The sequence below is a fragment of the Carassius auratus genome, unplaced genomic scaffold, assembly GCF_003368295.1.
Source record: "Carassius auratus strain Wakin unplaced genomic scaffold, ASM336829v1 scaf_tig00214237, whole genome shotgun sequence".
NCBI lineage: Eukaryota > Metazoa > Chordata > Actinopteri > Cypriniformes > Cyprinidae > Carassius > Carassius auratus.
In genome coordinates this window covers 399,323-416,888 of record NW_020527572.1, presented here as the reverse complement: position 1 = coordinate 416,888, position 17,566 = coordinate 399,323, and the positions used below count along the sequence as shown (strand labels likewise).

Genomic DNA, 17,566 nt, shown 5'->3' with positions numbered 1-17,566 from the left:
ACTTCTGGATGACACATTCCTTAATTTCTGGAATGCTCTTCTTGCAGCAGTGTGGGAAAGATTGAATCACTTGAGCTGGACCATCCCAGGAAATCAATTCAGAAATGCATTGCCCAGAGGTTTATTTTGTTTGTGTGTAAATAGGGAGGGAAAGCAAAAATGATTTGAATATTCTGAGAGTGAACATTTAAACCAGGAAGTTGTGCTACATAAGAGAGTTGTTAAATAGCGGTGCTTCCTTGTGGTTTTCCCTAAGCTCAAGCCTGGTAAAGGCATTGCCTGTAAACATGTCTGTCTCTATCTGTGTGTGAAAGAGAGAGTTCTTAAATTCACTGATGTTTGTTTGTTTCTTCTGTACTGGTTGGGGCCTATTGATCAATTGAATGGATGTTGGGGCCCCATGCTTCTCTCATTCAGTTTTCCTCTCATGGCCCCAATATCTCACTTGATTCTCTTTCTTTTCACCATTTTCTCCTCTTCCCAGTAGGGCTGTCAACGAATATTCTAAATTCGAATACAGATTTGAATAGGTTTTAAAAAACGAATTTCGAAGGTGAAAATTAATATTCGAGAGAACGTGAGGGTGAGAGAGCGTGAGGTCTGCAGTCTTGGCCATTAATTGATTTCCTTGTTTTTGTGTAGGTAATACGTTGTTATATATGTTTAAACTTAAATAGACTACCTATACAAGTAGTTATGTCTCTTTGTATTATTTTGTTCCTTTATTGACGTAATGCGCGTCATTGACAACATGCGCCACCAGATGTTCGAATAGTTCGAATATTCGTGTTTTTTTAGAGGGAATATTCAAACGTCATTTTTGAGCAATTTTGACAGCCCTACTTCCCAGTTAAATATTTTTCACCCTAACTTTTCAGATATCATAGTGGAGCCTTTCATTTTAAAACTAACATCCCATACAATTAAAACACTCTTGAATCTTGCCTTGTCCTTAACCTCTGTAATCTTTGTCTTTTCCCCTTTTTGCCCTCTATCTCTCCTGTTCTTTGTAGTTAGGCATTGTGATGCACTTCAAACAAGCCAAAGCTCTCAAGGGTCCAGTCCTTCTCAGCACGGTTTAGGCTCCAGGCCTAGAGTGGCTCGTTAAAAACGGATTACCTTTCCTTAATGAAACAGCTGCGGTCAGACTCATTAACAAGGCGACTGGTCATTTAATGTGTTGTCCGTTTAAGAAAAACCTGCATTACATTTTGATGACATTTAGACATCCTTACCATTAAGATTTTTCTTTTTTGGAAAATCTGACTAGTTTGAATGGTTTAGTCCATCCTAATAGAACCCCATGAGCATGACTCCCATCATACACACACAGACAAACTCATGCTAATGGACACAAGGCCTTTCTTCTTGTTGAAGTGGACACTCTTGGTGGCCCTTTCCCATGGTACAGTGCGTGTCTGGCTGCACTGAGCACACACAAAGCTCAGCTGTGAATCTCTTCATGCTAAATGCTTCCCACTCTACACCATTCTCACATCCCAGTGCAACCCCTGTCTCAAACACTTGAAGGGGACTGCAATGGTCACTCTTGAAAACACAATTATTCACTGAAATTCAGCTTTAAAGCAATTTTATCTGATTTGGGACATCCCTTAAGGCCAAAGTTTTGATGTGAACAATTGGCATGAACATACAACGAACAACAGGAGGTTGACAAATGGACACTAGAAAGTTACATAATGCTTAAAACCAAATACTGGATAGTTTGGACTTTAATTGACATCCCTGTTTTCAGTATTTTCACTCCAGTTATCTCCCCAAACTTTTATCTTCACCCAGCTTTATGGCAGCCAACAGCACCTACCATGTCGTTCTCATTTTTGAAAACATACTGACAATGTTACGGGTCAATGATTGTCAGCTTTCCCACCACTGGAAAAGATGCATCAACTGGAGTTTGGTCAATGTCTCGCTTGGTCCCTCACAGAGAAATAGAGGTCTTTTATGAGGGGTCAAGTGACTGACAGAGGGCAAGGCCGGTACCTAATTTACGGGTTACCGTGGTGATGACAGGAGCCAGGGGAAAATGGAGGTGATGGTAACGTTCTTTCTTTCAGTCTTATATTTGTGTATCCTCCTACATTCCCCCGTTCTTTTTAACTCTTCTGTCTTTATTTCTTTCCCTGGTCTCTGTCCTTTCCCTTTCTTGACCTCTTCTTGAAATGAGTCTCTCTCACGACCTTCTCTCTCTCCGTATCCCCTCCCCCAATCCCCCTCTTCCATTCTTTTCCTCACCATTAACCTGTGATTAAATAAGCCTGTTGTCAGCTCGGGAGGTTCGGCTCCTGGGTGAAAGAGGAATGAGAGACGTGCGCTCTTTCACCACAGAGGTGTGAGAGTAAATCGTTTCTTTTTTTCTTCTACACTTCATTCCTACCGTAGGGACGGTTTCTCTGTGCTTGCCTAATGACTCTGTGCTCCACTTCCTGGCTGCAGTGGCAAAGTGGCTCAATAAAAAGGACCTTTTAAACTGCACTGAACTGAGTCCAGGAAGCTCAGCCATAGACTCTGACGCAGCCGTGGTGTCAGTGTCCACACACCAACACACAAACACTCAGCTTGTCCTGTTCGGTTCACTGACTTTTCCCCTTTAGTCAAGAGTTTAGTAATGCATTGAATATTCTTTTTCCTATAAACTAAACCATTTTTAAAAATCTCAAAGACAAAAACTAGTAAAAATGAAAGTGGAGCATTATATATTATGTATTTTAGAGCATTCAGCTCATAATTGTTCCTGTAAAGGTTCCTCTGGGCTGCTTTATTCATGCAATATTTATAGTATACTCAGACGGTCTGCTCAAATTGTTTGTGTAGATGGTCTGAGGCAGTGAGATTAAACCGGTGTTAAGCTTTGCCTCTGTACCGTGTAGGTTGTTTTTGTTTGTGTGGAAGCATGAAGTCTGCTCAGTTTGAAGTCATCTTTTAGTGGCACCTTCATGCATATTTAAACAGGGGATGGGTTACACATACTGAGTGCAGTTACACCGTGTCTACACCGGATGTGACAGTTGTCTGTCTACACTGGATGCGACAAAGCGACTGTTGCAAATCATTTTAATTTTGTGTCGGTACGTCATAACTAGAACGAGGCAGATTTGTTGTGTCCCGCGGCTCGCGCCGGATCCAGTGTAGACCGGATCACTGATTATAATGGGTTCTACAGTATTTTGCTGCGCCACACCAGATCGTGTTATTATCAAGAACTTCAATTAGAATAAGAAGACTAAAAATATTATTATAAAAATAGTATTATCTTGTTGGTGTGTTGAATTAGGCTTATCTGTTTAAATTCTTGAATAGTCTTGTGGTTTTACCTCTTCCTTTAAAGTTCTGCCGTTTCATGATACCTGCCTCGGGTGAGTTTCTGTGTTGCTTCACCTGTGCATGTCAGGCAGATTACTGACGTCTGTTGTCATTATCAGACCAGTGAGAAGTAACATCTGAGATCAGTTGAGAGCGGTGATGTCATGTCTTAAGTCTGATTGTTGTTGGCTTTAGAAGCAGCAGAGCAGCCTTTGACTTTAGCTTTTTCACATGCTATGACTGTTACCACACTGCCCTCTATCATTATTTCTTAGTATTACAGGGAACTGTCGGTTAGCTTTATGAGAACATAATTTTTTATTTTGTGTGTTTAGAGGTTTGTTTGTGTACAGTCATTATTCACAAGCACAATTGCTTTCATGTTTGGGATGTTAAACCAAACATCGTCCAGAAATAAAGACATTACTCAACATAGTGTTGTTTCAAAAGTTTTTTTTTTTTTTTTTTTTTTTTTTCATGGAAGCCAAAATGTTTTTGTTCTTTCTGAAGCTTTTTTCACACTTGATAGTTCATAGTTACCTCAGATGTCAAGCTCCTAAACTTAGAGGAAACGCATCATAAAAGTATCATAAACTTGTGACTAGCCCACATTTGTCTTTGAAGTGTTTTAGACTGTAGCTGACGTGTCCCACTTATTCTTAGTGACCGTTCACGCAAACCTTGCATTTCTTTTCCCCCTTCTACTGCCCACGTCTCACAATTTTCAAAGCAAAAAGCATTCTGTATGGTCCCTGAATGGGTTTTTTCCATCTGTCCCCATTACACCCTGCCTTTGTTTGCGGTCAGCACATTTCTGGTGACCTTGTGTTTGATTTGTAGGAGGGACACTAGACTGAAATGGTGAAGACATATTTTAGTGCAAGAGCTCCAAATTGTATTTTGGGTTACTGTGTGTGTGTGTGTGTGTGGGGTGGGGGGTTTAGACATCAGGGTGACCATGTCAACTTCCTTGTTGAATTGCATATTTAAATATGCAAGAGTTCTCCATGTTCTCCTCTCTGTCTCTCCATGTTACCTGTGGCTGTCCTCAGGGGAAACGCCTTTTCCTACAGCTTACCTGAGAGTCATGCATCACATTCTGTTTGTCCTGTAGATGTGCAAACAGACTTTATTGTGTTTCTTCTGCATATATCCAGTAGCATTTGAACCGGACCTTCAGGAACACCCATCATCTTATGATCATCTGCTTCTGTCATTTTGTCAGTGTTCATTTGACCTTTGCTTTGTGAATGCAGTGTTTGGCAGCTTAGATTTGGATTCGTGCACAGAGAGATCATGGTGCTGTATTGAAGTGTGTGTTGCTTTTTGTCTGTGTTGTTGGGTGAATCTCACACAAAACATGCCTGGGTCATATTTGAAGTGCACTTTTTCTTTTTTGAGTTTTCAGCGTGAACACAATAATCACTAGGATTGGGGATCGAGAGCTGGTTCCAGTTTTCCAAGAACCAAGTATTCAAAAAGACGTGCATTTCGATTCCACTTAAAGATTCCTGCGTTTGCATTTTAACGTGATTTTAAAACATTTAAGCACAGGAAGGGAAATTGCGGACTATTTTCATTGCTTTTTTTAAGTAAACACGTTAGACTGACGTGTTTGACTGTTCACATCTTTTGCAGTCAAGTTCAAATAAGTTCAACTTGTAAAAACACATCTCGAGATCTTGCGTTTGAACTGACTTCTCTTTCACATATTGCGACAAATATGCATAAAAATATGTTAGTATATCATCATAAAAACACAGATGTTTTATTCTTAAATGAACGTAAACCGATGAAAAAGAAACTAGTATTTTAGATCTGTATACGTTCGTTGAAGAGACAGCAGACTAATAAACGTGCTGCCTGTCACTCACTGATCTTGACTGAATATCTATATCTTCAGTAACTTTAATGAATATTAATCTATATTTTATTTATGAAAAGAAAAAATTGCAGTTTTTACACTTTGTTTTCAATTTTTGTACCTGAAACGTGGTTTTTTTGTTAAAACCATCTGCAAACGTTCTTGTGTGTTAGTTTTCTGTAGGCTGCTGATTTTAGCTCATGTCATTTAACTGCAACAAAATGCTTTGTAAAAAGACAGAATAAATGTTTAACATCTAATTGTTTAAAAGGAGTTGCTAAGAATTGGAATTGATAAGCAGAATCGGAATCAATACGATTCAAATGATACCCAACCGTACTAATCACACTATTTAAAACTGGTTTAAATAGTGCAGAAGTGTGTGACTCGGGACGCACCAGATGTCTTTTACGTTTACAATTTTTTTCTCTCTGTTTTCATGTTAATTGAGGTCTTCTCGTCAAGCTTGTTACCAGCATGTAAACCCCAGATCCTGTGTGGTTTAACACAGCTGCCACAGATTTGCAGTTGTTACTCTTTTTTTTTTTTTTTTTTTCACACCCGCCCTCAAATACTTTTTTTTTTTTTATTTATCTCCTCTTGTCATGCTATAAGCTTTCTTTTTGTAAAGTCCCTTTTCGTTTAGTGTTTCCCCCTTTTTTACTTTTTGTAAATACATGATACAGTATCAGACTGCAGAGTATGTGGATATGATCGGTGACAAATGTGATTGGACAGAACTATAGAACTGATAAAATACGATTGGATGCCCCCCCCCACCCAAATTGCTAATGTACCCACCTGTCACCACAAAACCACAATGATTCCACTGATTGCCTCAAACCGTTGCACACATCTTTAGGCACACCCAAAATGACATGCAGTTGGAGTCACAGCACCATCTGCACTCAGCTAAAATACTTCTGTTTACAGTAAAGGCTCTAACAGTGAGAACCCCAGGTGCTTTGACTGGAGTTAGTCATGCTGTATCACTGCATGACCGCATACAGCATTCAGTACATGCAAACTGATGCCAGAACGACTCTGTAACATCATGCACCTTTAGTTCTCATATCATTCACACATTCAATGAATGCAGCTCGCCCCAAATGAGATCACTGGGTCAGTGGTCACACACCCATCAATGCTATCTGCCTCTTCCCCCTTATACAAGTTCACCGCTCACAGAGGATGCTCTCCGTAGAAGGTCTCGTGTAAATATGGAAGAGACGACAGCGCTCACTCATAGCAACAGAGATACACACACACACACACATAAACACACATCCACTTCACATGAACATGCGCCAATAGCTGCACTGTCTCGAACAAGAAACACGAGCTGCCAGCCACGTGGGCAGATATAGAGAAGAGAAAACTTGATGCTCTTTTTAGTTTTTTCTCTTTCTTTGTTCATGTTTGGCTTTATAACGGCTCATGGAGCGATAGCTAAATGCATGCCGCTTGTTTCAGAGGAAAGGAATTCAGTGTAAGTGTGTCAGCGAGAGAGGAGGGAGTAGAGACAGAGGAAGACTGAGTTAAATGATTCGTTTCAGCAGTTACTTTTTCAAAAGAGGGAAACTTGGAGAGAATAGTAAAAGGTTTTCTTCATTTGCAAAGCGCATAGATTGATGTCTAAAATTGGAGAAGAGAAAAGAAAGGTTGCTAAAGGAGGGATCCAAGCTACGCAGATTATAGTGGACAAGAAGTGACACATTTTTGGAACGTGATTGAGTTTGAGATCAAGTTATGGAACTGTTTGATCCAGAAGTCTTCTTGCCGGTGCTCTTTGTGGCAGCTCACCTTCTGACGGCGACTGGAGTGTGGTTGTGCCGTAGACGCCAGAACGCCAGGAGCGCAGATTGTCTTGGTAATGCATGTGTCTTTCCCTGTCGCTTTAGGTGTCTGTCACTCACTCCGGGAGGGAATCTCATGGCTTATTGTTTCCATTTTTGGCTCCGCCTCTTCCTATTACATTGATGCTTAGATATAGCATGTTGACAGGACCCCCAAAAAAAGAAATTCACGAGACGTATTACAGTACCATGACTTAAATGTGTGGATAAAAAAAAAACTTAAAATAATATTGATTTATTTAACCCTTTTAAGTTGCCAACATTTTATTCATTACAATAACTATTGAAATTCCTGCCTCATTTTTTTTTATGTTTTTATTTTCACTTTTTTTTAATTGAAAGGTAAATCATCTGAATGAGTTTTAGTTCCCAGCATATTTGGCATAGGACTGAATAAATAAATGCTTAACATTTGTTTGATATTTTAAGAGTTTTTATGATGAAGTTTTTGTGGTTAATGGTTACCATAGTTGCATAAGCAATGACTGTGCAAATGCCAGTAATAAAAAAAAAAAAAAATCATAAAATTTACATAAGTTAAATTTATCATGTACTTTGCTAGCTGTTGATTTGAATTAAAATCGATGAGATCAATTGGTTCCAGGGCCATCGCTCAATAATGTTGAAATTAGCTGGAACAGCATTTTGTTTGTGTGTGTGTGTGTGTGTGTGTGTGTGTGTGTGTGTGTGTGTGAGTGTGTAATCAACTTAAAAACTTAATTTGTTTCTGCTACAACTTAATTTCCTGTAACTCTGTGTAGCTTATTGGTTGAACATAATTTAATTAAAAATAATAAAAAGATTGATGCAAACCTTTAAAAAAAAGTGTGGTATGGAGATGACAGATGTACTAAGACTTCTAAGGTTCTTTTATATTTGTGTTGCATGCTGTGCTGTAATAAATGTTTTATGTTCTCACACAGAACTGATAATCATAAGCCTCACACAGTGTAAAACTGTCATTGCAAAGTTTGTCTTTGACATGTAAACATTGCAGCTCTGCTGTAATTTATGCAATTAACTTAATGTCATGTGCCATTATGCTTTTGTAAGGGAATTGAGTTTTGCATTCATGTGGCTAGTTCAGACTTTGACTGCAGAGCTTTGGGTGAAGAACAGAGGTGGTCCTGGGTAATGTTGAATGTCCTTGTGAGCATTATTGGTGATTGCTCTCAGTCAGGAAGGATCAAGTCAAATGGGGTGTTGTACCCAAGTGGGCACAATGTTGTGACATGGTGTAGTGTTGGGCGATATGGTCATTTTTCAAATCGTCATATAGTCAGTCTGTGAAATCGACGATACACAATATTATCGTGCATGGGTGAAGCAAGAGAGAGACTCTTTGTTCTTGTCATAGCATAACTATTTGGTGTTTTAAACCGCGCAGGTGTCCGAGAGAGAGCCTATGAATCACCAAAAATAAAAAAATATACTTTCAAACATACTAATAAACTAACGTTAAATATCAAATACTGTATTTAAAACAGCTAGTTCATATATAGTTGGATGTAACTGTCATATCGTGCGTTCTGTGACAAATCTGCTGCATCTGCGCACGGAAGTTATCGGTCTAAATGTTCTGCAAAATCAGTCAACGGTGTAAATCAATAGTAGATTTCATTTAAAGGCCAACAGTTTAACACTAATATTGGAAATAAACGAGCACATTAAATATAAAGTATTCAACACAGGTAAGTTCATATATTTGGAGTGAAGCTGAATTGAACTGATGCTCGGGACTGCACGCCGCGTGACGAGTCTGACGCACCGCCACAGAAACAAGAACGAGATGCTTTCTAACATAACTGTGGCATTAAACTCCGTTAATGAGGGCTCGTTTACAATATTGCACATATATGGGCCTTTCAGATTACTTGTTAAAGTGTAATGAAATACCTTATATCTGCAGACGATGTACGTCTGTTTGTCTGTTTTTAAAAGAAGTCTCTTATTCTCAGCAAGGCTGCATTTAGGCTATTTATCAAAAAAAAAACATTAAAAACACTAATAATGTGAGAGATTATTACAATTTAAAAGGATGCATAGTTCACCCAAAAATGAAAATTCTGACATCTAATTACTCACCCTCATGTTTTCAATCATATTTTATTAATTTGCAATGTGATATTTGAAAAACAGTTTTCAGGTTGTAATGTTTTTTTTTTTTTTTTTAACTTTTAGGCAAAACCATAGAATTCTTTTATTTGTAAATTATCAGGTTTTGCCAAAACATGGAAATAATTATCAGTTTAATCGACCAAAAAGATGTGTCTGTATAAACTGTAAAGAACTCTGTATAAAGAACAATATGATGAATGTGTGATATCTTGACACTTTAGCTGGTATTATACTGGAAGATGTGATTAAGGTATCGTGAGAAGGACAGAGTTTGCTAGAAGTGGCCAAATCTGTGACTCACGTAACTCTCATGTGGCTTGATCTGTTGAAATGTCTGAGTGGAGCAGGGGGCTGTTCTCTTGGCCGATTTGCATCCATGCATACGTGTATGGGGGTGAGCAAGCTCTGGGTCATGCGAGGTCTGTCTCTCTAGTGTATATGCTAGCAGTCGAGGCCTGCGTGTGGTGGACCGATTGAAAAGTGAAAGAGATGCAATACTGCTCCACAGAGGTTATTATTAGCAACAGCAGGAAGTGTAGCAGAACATGGGTGTGGGTAAAGGGCCAGGGTTGGGCACATGCCGTTATTAGCTTTTGTATGTGTCTCTCTGTGTTTAGTTTTCACTAGCAACCACTTTTTGTTCTTGCCGTTGTACTCAGTTACACGTTAATACAGTAGCGGTAAACCTCAAGTCTGGGTGATTTATTTGGAACACAATCCAAAACTAATGCCAGAGTTCTGCCCACTGTTATCCATCAATCCCAGTGTCCTCTTAGGTTAATGCTTGTCTGAATTCCGCTACAACACCTCAAGACTAATAGACTTTGTTTTAATGGGTCTTAGTGCTTTGGCTCCTCCTGCCGAAGCTTACTGTTACAGTCCTAGCACCTCTTTATCCCTGAGAATTGTCCTGAGTGAGACATTTGGCTTTTACTTCCTCTGACATGTGACAATAAATAATTAATACAAACAGCATGGCGCTGGCAGAAAATCTTAACCTGTAGGCCTAAACGAAGTAGAAACTTGCATGCTTAAATACAAGCAAAAGAACCTTGGATAACACAAGCTGTAAATGACATAGTATTGTAAATGGAAAAGTAGGCCTGTCCTCCACATTGGTGGCCAAATATCAGAAGATATTTGGCATTTTTGGGTTGCTTTGTGATTTGTTTTTAGAAGTGTGCGGTTGTTTGGAATTATTTTTTAAATGTTGTTATTAAAGAAGTTTATTTTACTCACCGAGGCTGCTTTTATTTGATTTAAAGGGGGGGTGAAATGCTATTTCATGCATACTGAGTTTTTTACACTGTTAAAGAGTTGGATTCCCATCCTAAACATGAACAAAGTTTCTAAAATTAAGTTGTACGTTTGAAGGAGTATTTCTGTTCCAAAAATACTACTTCCGGTTTGTCACAAGTTTCGGAAAGTTTTTTTCGAGTATGGCTCTGTGTGACGTTAGATGGAGCGGAATTTCCTTATATGGGTCCTGAGGGCACTTCTGCCGGAAGAGTGCGCTCCCGTATAGCAGAGCACTGAGAGCACAACAGACTTCACTGATCAAAGCAAGAGCGTCGCGAAATGTCACAAAAGGAGTGTGTTTTTGGTTGCCAGGGCAAGACAACCCTGCACAGATTACCAAAAGAGAAACAGCATTAAGGGACCAGTGGATGGAGTTTATTTTTACAGAGCATCAACGGAGTTGTACAAGTGTTTTTGTTTGTTCCCTGCATTTTGAAGATGCTTGTTTTACAAACAAGGCCCAGTTTGACGACGGATTTGCACATCGTTTATTTCTTGAGGATAATGCAGTCCCAACGAAAAAGGGTCACGATCGTGTGTTGGAACCGCATGCGGTGAGTAATACGGCTTCAAATATCTCAATCATTTTCAAAAACCGCTAAGCAAATATATATACAGTTTCAGTACATACCACATAGAGCCGCTGTTGTTGCTGCTGCCCTTGTTAAATTTCAGCCTCTGGATCATAAATAAACGGCTGAATCTGACTGTTAGCAATGGTTTGTTTTGGTTGGTTTTGTCCTCACTTAATGTCACAGCTTCCAAACGCTATCAGCGCAAAAGCCTACTGGCTCTCGTGATTCTTTAGCTCCGCCCACACGTCACGCCTCCAGTCGGTCGTGTTTTTCCGGGAAAAATCGGTACAGACTATCTTTCTCTTATGAATATAATAAAACAAAAGACTTTTTGGAGTTATGAAAGATGCAGTACTACTCTATAGGTACTCAAGATTAACAGGATATTGAGTGAAAACGAGCATTTCACCCCCCCCCCCCTTTAAAAACAGTCAAAACAGTAATATTGTAAAATATTATTTTTTATTTGATATATTATTTTTTTATTAAATGTAATTTGTTCCTGTGATGGCAAAGCTGAATTTTTAACATCATTGCTCCAGTCTTGTCTTGTATCACATGCTCCTTCAGAAATCATTCTAATATGATTTGCTGCTCAGGAAACATTTATCAATGTTGAAAACCATAATATAGAGATTTTTCAGTGTTCTTTAAATAAACGGAAGGCTTAAAAAAAAAACATATTACAGAAATAAAAATATTTTTTAACAAATGTATTTACTGTCCCTTTTGATCAAATTAATAAATTCTTGTTGAATAAAAGTATTATTTTTTTAAATGTCCTACTGAACCCAGTCATAATATTTAAAATAGCATACATAAATATTATACATAATACAAAAATCTAGGTCTGAAAAATCCGCAGTAAATCTCAATCACCTGCACGCTTTAACCTGGAGCAGCATTTACTACACAGATCCGTTGTTCATTGACAAGCTCCACAAAACCACAATCATATTTTGCGCATGTTTTCTGCAGCTTGTCAATGAACAACGGATCTGTGTAGTAAATTCTGCTCCATGTGAAAGCACGCAGGTGATGGTGATTTACTGCTGATTACAGAACCGTCTTTACTGTCAAGATGCGCATTAAATATCGCATACATCGCATTAGAGAACTGTGGTCCCAAGGAAACCTAATTTGGATGAAGTGGGCTGGCTGGAGGGGAGATCAGCTAATTGCATGGATTATACACAGACAGAATATGAAGTTTAAAATGTGCGGCATCATCCCCCATTTCCCAGAATCCACAGACTGAACTTGTTGTTCGTGTGGAAAGACAAATGGAAAAGAACAGAAGTAGTGCTTGAGGAAGAGAGGGAGTGAGAAGAGGAGGACACAAGCTGAGCCAGCCTCAGAGTGCCACCATGAGGAGGGAGAGAGAGTCTAAATCTAAAAATGAATGAAAGAGAAGATGAACTGGACTGAGAAAACTGCAAACCAGGAAGAAGAGAGCGCACGGAGGAGGGAGCACTGTCCAACTGGACCTGATGAGAGATTAGAGGAGATAACCACGAAGAAGAGGGGCGGGAGAGAGAACGAGAGGGATAAGCACTCTGTGTGGCATTAGGAGTGTAAGCTGTCTGGTATTTATAGTTCAGACCGAACAACGGTGTGTCCAAATAAAAATCAGATGAGAAACTGGGAAACAGAAGTAGAGAGTTCATTGAAAATCTGCTGGAGGAAGAGACAAAGCTGGTATAAGTGGAAGGAGCACTAATGGAAATGACATGAAAGAGGAATGAGAAAAGCTGTCTTGTAACGGCATTGTGGGGTGACCATTTGTGACGGTCCAGCTGTACATTGTACTCTCAAAGGATAATCAGGGTCTTTCCTACGTGCCTCCAGCATCATCGCAGGGATTTACAGAGCTGTTTAAATGAGACGCCGTGGGATCAAATATCAGATCACGTCTGTCTGCTGATTGGCTGCAGCTCTGTGTTTGGTCACAGCTTTATGACATCATGCAAGCATCATGTTCGTTACTTCTGCTAGTTTTGCTGACTCATATGTTTGTGATCTCACACCGTTTCTAGAAAATATGACACATGGAAATCAAATTACGTGACTAGTAGGGCTGCATGTATAATTGTCTTCTAATTGTGAAAATGATTGATGTTTCTTTCGATTATTCAAGCATAATCGTCGATATTTGGGTTATATCCAAATAGGAATCTCGACTACATTGTCTGCATTGGGGTTGCTGTTTAAATGCATTTACAATACATCTGTGCTACAAAACAAAGTCTTTTTTTACAATACTGTTCTACAATACAAAGTCAAAGTTTAAATAAAAAAAACATAAACATAATTTGGAATTATTATAAATAATATTAGGTATTTCACTGTTTTAGCTTTAAGAGAAGCTTCTTACCAGTTTTCATAATGTTGAGATTAGGTCAAATAAATCTTGCACTTGAGTTGACATTTTCTCTGTTTGTGCTTCATGAAAGTACGATAACTAATGCAATTTTAAAAGAAAAAGAATGAATAATTGTGATCATAATTTTTCAGCATAATAACTGTTCTCATGCAGCCCTAGACTCATCCATTGCTTTCCTTCATCCCTGAAAGTCCCCAGGATTCTCTCTTCTCTCCTTTTTCCCCCATGCACACTCATTTTCACTTTCACTTTCATACTCTCCTCAATGCAGAGCTCTGCAGAGGAAATGAACATGCAACATCTCGTCGTTCACTTCTTTATTGCTCGATTGGACCATGTCACCTTGCATCACAAGACTTTTTATGATATGGATATGGTTGTTGTCATAACCATAGTTTTCTCAAGGTGTTTTTCCAGTGTAAAGGTAAGGTGTGCACTTGAGGACAGGTGTTCGCATGACGACAGAGGGCAGTCACTAAACTCTTCAGATGACATCATCCTATGCATGATAATCTCTCATTTATAGGCTTGCTAATTTTTTGGTTGCAAAGAGACTCTTGAAGATGGATTGCTGCACAAAAAGGTTCTTCATTCAAACAGGAAACCACGGAGCGTGAGAGCTTGAAAGCAAGAGGTGGAAAGGACAGCACTCATTACTGCATTTACGACACATCTCTCCTCTGAGAGAGCGAGAGTGGCAGTAGTTCAAAGGGAGGAGGGGAACATCACTCCTTATTTAGTTGTGAAGGTGGAGCTCTTGTAGAGTTTGACATGCACATGTTAGCCAAGCTGCATGTTTGAGCTGAGCTTTGACATGGCAGCAAACATGAAGACCGGTGAACGAGGAGGAAGAGTGTGGGAGCTGTAGATAGATCAGGAGGAAGTGAAAATATCTCTGCCTGATTTCCTCGAGAGTGGATTTGATTTTCAACTCCGAATGACAGATTGGAGTGTGTTTGGACTAAAGGTGTGAAACGCCACACTCAGAGACATGACAGGAAGATGAAGGGGAAGGTAGATCGTTCTGGAAGCCGAAAGGAATAAGTCACCACCAGAATGCGACCTGAATATTGCACGGAGCGGAGCCTGAATGCTCATCTGCACGCACTCATGTGCTGCGCAGGTCAGTTTCTATTTGTGTTCCTGTGCGCGTGTCGTCACCTGGTCACATGGACGCTGTGATTTGTGTGTCAGCGGATGTGCCGTTTGCTGATATGTGGTTGTCCACTATTGTTGTGACACTGTATCAGTGTGCGACCCCACGTGGATGAGCGTGAGTCTCTCTCTGAACCACGTTTGCCCAGTTTAGGGTGTGTGAACCAACATAATGACACCCTGTATTGAGAAACAAAAGAATATGACAGTTACAGACATATGGATAAAAGGGGATAAGTAACATGACACACATTTCTTTTGCAATAGTGTGTGTGTGTGTGTGTGGGTGGGTATGCATGAATAAGATCCACAATGCAAAAGTGGGTGTGTTAGATACAGTATGTGAAAAGCTGAAAAGGTGTGTTTGCTGTACTCATTAAAACGTCAGCTTCTGCCAGACTTAATTCCCACGCTAGTAAAGAACTCTACTGCTGTTTTTACTCAGTATTTTATTTTTGTTTTCATTTAGGTTGATGACATTAATATGACAACTTTTTTTTAGCATGTATATATAATTTATACGTGCATATATATTGTGAATTTGAGAGTGGGATGCTCTTTGTGTGCTTATCGGAGGAAGCGCACCACACGGTTGCTTAGTATTGCTTTTTCACCATAGCAACCACATTAACTGTACCTCACTGTAAGAGGCCAAAATAAAGAGGCAGATAAAGCAGGAGTGTAACAAACTCATAGAACAGCAGGGTTGTGCGATCGATTTCTATTCTGTGCATGGTTGCGTCACTAGTCTGGCATGTTCAGAATAACGAACAGAGCAAATACCTCGTCTCAGTTCAAAACTTCCTACACATAATTCCTTGTTTGCATATCTGAGGCGTCAGGTGTCAGAACAGGACTGTACTATGTCCACTTAGATCGCTGCTAAATGTACTGAATTAAATAGCATTCAAGATGTTTGGGCATTTCTGGGTGCTTACAGTGTGGTATGACGCGACATCAAGCCGAACACGCTCTTGTCACGGTGTTCTGAGCGTGCATTCATGTGTGACTTTGACAGCCTGCTACATGTTATAGTAAGTTGTGGAGAATGTAGGTCAGGTGACAATGGTAATGACGCTATTAACTGGTCTTTTTTTAAACTTTCAACCTAGTTTCCATTTTTATCAAACCTTTGCTAATTTAGCTAAAGATGTATTGCTATAACCTGTTTTGCCTGACAATTAAATTGTTTTATATTTTGGATTTAATATCACTTTCCAAAAGGCTTTATACAAAAATAAATAAACAAATAAAAGCACGGATGTTTTATACATGTATTGCCAGGAAACAACTAGGATGTCATTGTATTTTACACTGGTGTGTCCTTTCTGTGAAAATAACAAACACACACACATTTAAGTTCTAAAGTTTTGGAGTCATGCTCATCAAGGCTTGTTTATTAAATAAAAAAACAGTAATATATAACGTGCAATATTATGAAATATTTTAACAGTTTAAACTGTTTTCTATTTTAATATTTTAAAATGTTATTTATTTTTATGGCAAAGCTGAATTTTCAGCAGCGATTGCTCCAGTCTTCAGTGTCACTTCAGAAATCATTCTAATATGCTGATTTGATGTTGAAGAAACATTATTATCAATTATTATTATTAAAAAATCTTATTATTATCAGTGTTGAACACAGTAGTGCTGCTTAATATGTTTGTGGAAACCATAATAGATATTCCAAGATTCTATAATGGAAGGTTTATACAAAAAAAAAAAAGTGTGTATTTGAAATACTATCATTTTTATCAATTTAAAGCTCTTAAAAATTAAAATAAAAATTAAATAAAAGTATAATTCAATAAATAAATTAAAATAAATAAAATCTTACAAACCTGAACTTTTGAATGGTAGTCACAGTGTGGCTTTCTATTAAATCATGTGACCACAGGTAAAATGTATAACTTTTATTAATATATTGTTCATTAAAATACATGATGTAGCATTTTATGCTCTGTGTTTGAATTGAGGCTATTTAAAGCAAGAATGAAGGGACTCTTGTAAATAATACATAATTAACCCAAACTCTCTTCCTCCCCCCTTCTCACCTCTCCCTCTTTTTCTGCTGTTTCCTCTTCTATCTCTTTTTTCACAGATGAACGGGACAGGGTGCAGAAGAAAACTTTCACAAAATGGGTCAACAAACATCTCATAAAGGTACAGTCCTGCATCTCTGTAATATTAGGCACTGCTAGTGGTTTAATAAAAACACAATAACAAAGGTGTCTCTCCAGCATTTTGTCCATATGACTGTGAAAAGATGTTGAGCACGTTGTCATGCTGCAGAACTATATTTGTGAATCTGGTAATCCTCTGTAACTCCTGCCCTACTGACTACAGATCATGAGAGCAAAGAATGTTGGGTATTTCAAGGGCAGGGCAGATGACCAACCGCAGAAAGGTCAGAGTCACTATCTGAGGTTAGAGATAGTGGCCTCATAACCATCTCTGTAATGCTGTACTGCAGGTCAGATCACAGGAAATGAGATGAGTTTGTTTGAACAGTGTTGCTCTAATGTTAGACTTTACAAGTAGTGAGTTATATATACTGGACATCTGTGACCCTTTGGGGATCTCTTTATATTGTATTAGAGACGACAGACTCTAATGACAGACAACAGTAGGTGATGATACCTGTTAGCGTTCTCTCTTCATTTCTGTCAGGTGAACAGGTATGTTGTTCCCATCAGGCAATGTTACATTGACTGAAAGCAGTGTGTTTAAAGTCCTTTACACACTTCTCACACAAGACACAAAAATATTCAACTGGTCTAAGATGGGGTTGCACAATGTATCTGTCTACAGGAATGACTGCTGTCTACAGAGGGAGGAAGCATTTGAGTGTGACACATGTTATTATTTAATACTCCTCCACTAGGGTATTGCTCCAGTGTCCAAGTTTAGTTTGTTATTCTCTCTGTCCATGGCGACAGGGCATCCCCTGATAATGCACCTGTGAGAGAGACAGAGATGGAAAGAAATGATT

At 38.8% G+C, this 17,566-nt stretch overlaps 1 protein-coding gene across 1 annotated transcript in view; it reads left to right on the top strand.

Moving 5' to 3' along the window:
* Positions 1-17,566, top strand: part of LOC113091600 (microtubule-actin cross-linking factor 1-like) — a 156,899-nt gene that overhangs the window by 45,287 nt on the left and 94,046 nt on the right. The window contains 1 exon segment of the mRNA XM_026257176.1: positions 16,676-16,737. Coding sequence (XP_026112961.1) covers positions 16,676-16,737 — 62 coding nt within the window.